The following is a 2,606-nucleotide window of genomic DNA, read 5'->3' as shown; positions in this document are numbered from 1 at the left end:
TATAAGTCAAATATTTTAATAATTCTGTTCATAAGACAAAAGCAGACAAAAATAATATTTACATATATGACCAATTTAATAATATGTATTTATCTCCAAAAGGAGCCTTGAATTGAATTATTGGGCTTTTAGTTCCAGTCATAAAGTGATGGGATGAATCTTTTCAGTGATCTTTTTCAGATTGTATTCATACTTTAAAAGATTCTTGGTAGCTAGTTGAGTAGAGTGATCGGCCTTTCAAAACAATTTTCACCTCTGTGTTTCTGCTACTTTGTCTCCTTTCTGTTCATTTTTGGCCTGGTGATGTTTCTCAAGGCTTAGATTCTCCTTTTTCTTTTGGATTTACCTCCTGCAGGAAGGTGCACACTCAGAAAGACTACTCTTTTGCCTCACATCATTCAGATCCCCTATTTCATCACTGACTTCCTTTGTGGTTTGTGTTTCTGGACACTGACACTTGTTTCTTCTATGCCTAACTGCTCTGGTTTTTCTAGCTCTAGGAAATGTGGTTTTGTACTTCATCTCTTGTTTACTTGGGGATATGTGTTTCTCCCTCTGTAGGCATGTGGGACTGTTACAGTGGCTTCCAGATTGGGAAGAATCTTCACTTTTAGAAGGACACTTGAGTCTCTTCCCAGCCGTTGAAGGAAGCTTCTTGTATTGGATGGTGGCTGAAGATGGTCTCCCACAGTCTGATTCATAGCCATGCGCCTTCTTTTCTTTTGAGGGCTCACAGCATATATTTGGGGTGAAGTGTCCTCTTCTGTGGCTTCCTCTCAGAGAGAGATTACTTGAATCTCTGCTTACAGATCTCTTTGTAAGTCCAGCACACCAGGATTTGGATCTCTGAGTACTGGACCTTGATTGTCTTTGGATTCCCCTACTGCAGTGTGAACCAACTTCTGCAAATTGGGAGGGTTGTCTGGACTTCATCCTCTTTTTTCTGAGAGAGCTCAGCTTCCTACCATCTCTCTTAGAAGAAAAGGCAGTTTCTGAAATGCAACTCCAGGAAGGGTCCCTCTTTCTGGATTTGCAATTTATTAAGGATATTTGTCTGGGGAATCTTCTCTGAAAGGTCTTTGGTGAAGAATCTGAACATTTGTTTTTTTCTTCTTTTTTCTGGAAATTGATCTGCTGGCCAAGGTTCAAAACCTTTTTTTCTCTTAGGCTGTTCTTCCATGGCTGCCCCTGATTAAAAATTGCTGGGGAACTGAAGGTGCGTACAGTTGTTTCACTCTTTCCCATATCCTGGGCATGACCAGGAAACAAATTTATCCCTTCTGTCTTCCTCTCTTTAACATTTTTTTTGCAATTCAGTAAGCCTGGGCCCCTCTCCCTTGGTGTAGCCCAATTCAGGAACATGCTATTGGTATAAGTTATACCTTTGTGATCTCCTGATTCTGATTTGTCTTTGATCCAAGCATGGATTTTGCTTGCTGCTTTATGATGGACTAATAGGATTTCAGATTTCTTCAAGGAAGTGTTACCATTTGGAAATGCTTTCAAGCCTGACAGAGGCCTCTCCTCATTATTCCATTGGCCCCGGGTGTTTTTAGACTGTTTTATGTCATGTTGAGATGCCAGTACAGTCTGATCCTTAGGCAAAGGCAAAACAGGAGCTGATGCAACAGACCTCTTTTCTACCCAAGGTGAAGCAGAAGGAAATTGATAGATGGCTCGTTGGTCATAAGTCTCCATGTTGTAAGGTGAGTGAACAAAACTGATAAATTCATGCAGAAAATGGTGGGTGTGTTGTTGGAGATAAGGTTCTAGGAGGTTAATGAAGGATTCACTGTCCAGGTCATATTTTGTCATGTGATGGAGAATGGTGGCTAGGATATTCTTCACTGTGTAGCCATAAGCTCCATAAACAGCTGTTAGTTCCCGTTTCAGCCAGCAGACCAGCCGGTGTAGGCAACCAGGGTTTCTCTTGAAATAACTGGCTGACAAGTGCTTTTCGAATCTGTAGCCTTGGACATGTGCCACCCAAATTCCGGAATAATACAGAGCTCTTCTGAACTTCATTACCACCTGGTCTCTAAAGTGACCCACAGACATGGAGTTTGGTTGGAACATCTTGCTGTCCCCAAACTCTCTCAGTAACTCCTGGACAGTCAGCTCTCTCAGTGGTCTGATGTTCCTTGTAATGCCCTCAAGGTTTAGACCAAGATGATTGTTTTCAGAAGTTACTACATAGCTTTCTTCTTCTGAGGGAAGAAACAATGAGTCTTCTTTGGTGTCATCCTCTGGCCTGGCGGAACAACACTGTGATGGAAAGTACTGCACGCTGAGCGAAGGCATAGATTTCTTTCTTAGTCTTGAATGTAAAGATTCATTACTGCTCTTGTTGGAACAGGGATTCCAATCGGCCTCATTCTGTATACTCTCCAAACAGGACATTCACAATCAGATGAGAAATCTAATGGCATTGCCCTGAACAGATTATATTTCTCAGTTGTATGTGAGAAAAATCGGTTCAAACCAGTTCCTCATCTGGCATGAAAAATATCTATTAAAACCATTCCATGCATATTTCTGTAATATGTTTTGTCTCTATGGAATAAATTCTAGAATAAAGTTAAGAAGCAAACTATTCCCTCAAATTA

At 40.9% G+C, this 2,606-nt stretch overlaps 1 protein-coding gene across 1 annotated transcript; it reads right to left on the bottom strand.

Moving 5' to 3' along the window:
* Nucleotides 1-342: 342 nt before the first annotated feature.
* Nucleotides 343-2,400, bottom strand: LOC118896398 (E3 ubiquitin-protein ligase Topors-like). The gene has a single exon (XM_036854169.1). It carries the CDS (start codon nt 2,398-2,400, stop codon nt 343-345), a length of 2,058 nt encoding a protein of 685 aa, XP_036710064.1.
* Nucleotides 2,401-2,606: the final 206 nt, after the last annotated feature.

The sequence above is a fragment of the Balaenoptera musculus genome, chromosome 6 (genome assembly GCF_009873245.2).
Source record: "Balaenoptera musculus isolate JJ_BM4_2016_0621 chromosome 6, mBalMus1.pri.v3, whole genome shotgun sequence".
Classification (NCBI taxonomy): domain Eukaryota; kingdom Metazoa; phylum Chordata; class Mammalia; order Artiodactyla; family Balaenopteridae; genus Balaenoptera; species Balaenoptera musculus.
Note: the sequence above shows the minus strand (reverse complement) of the source record. Positions and strands in the feature narration are given on the sequence as shown.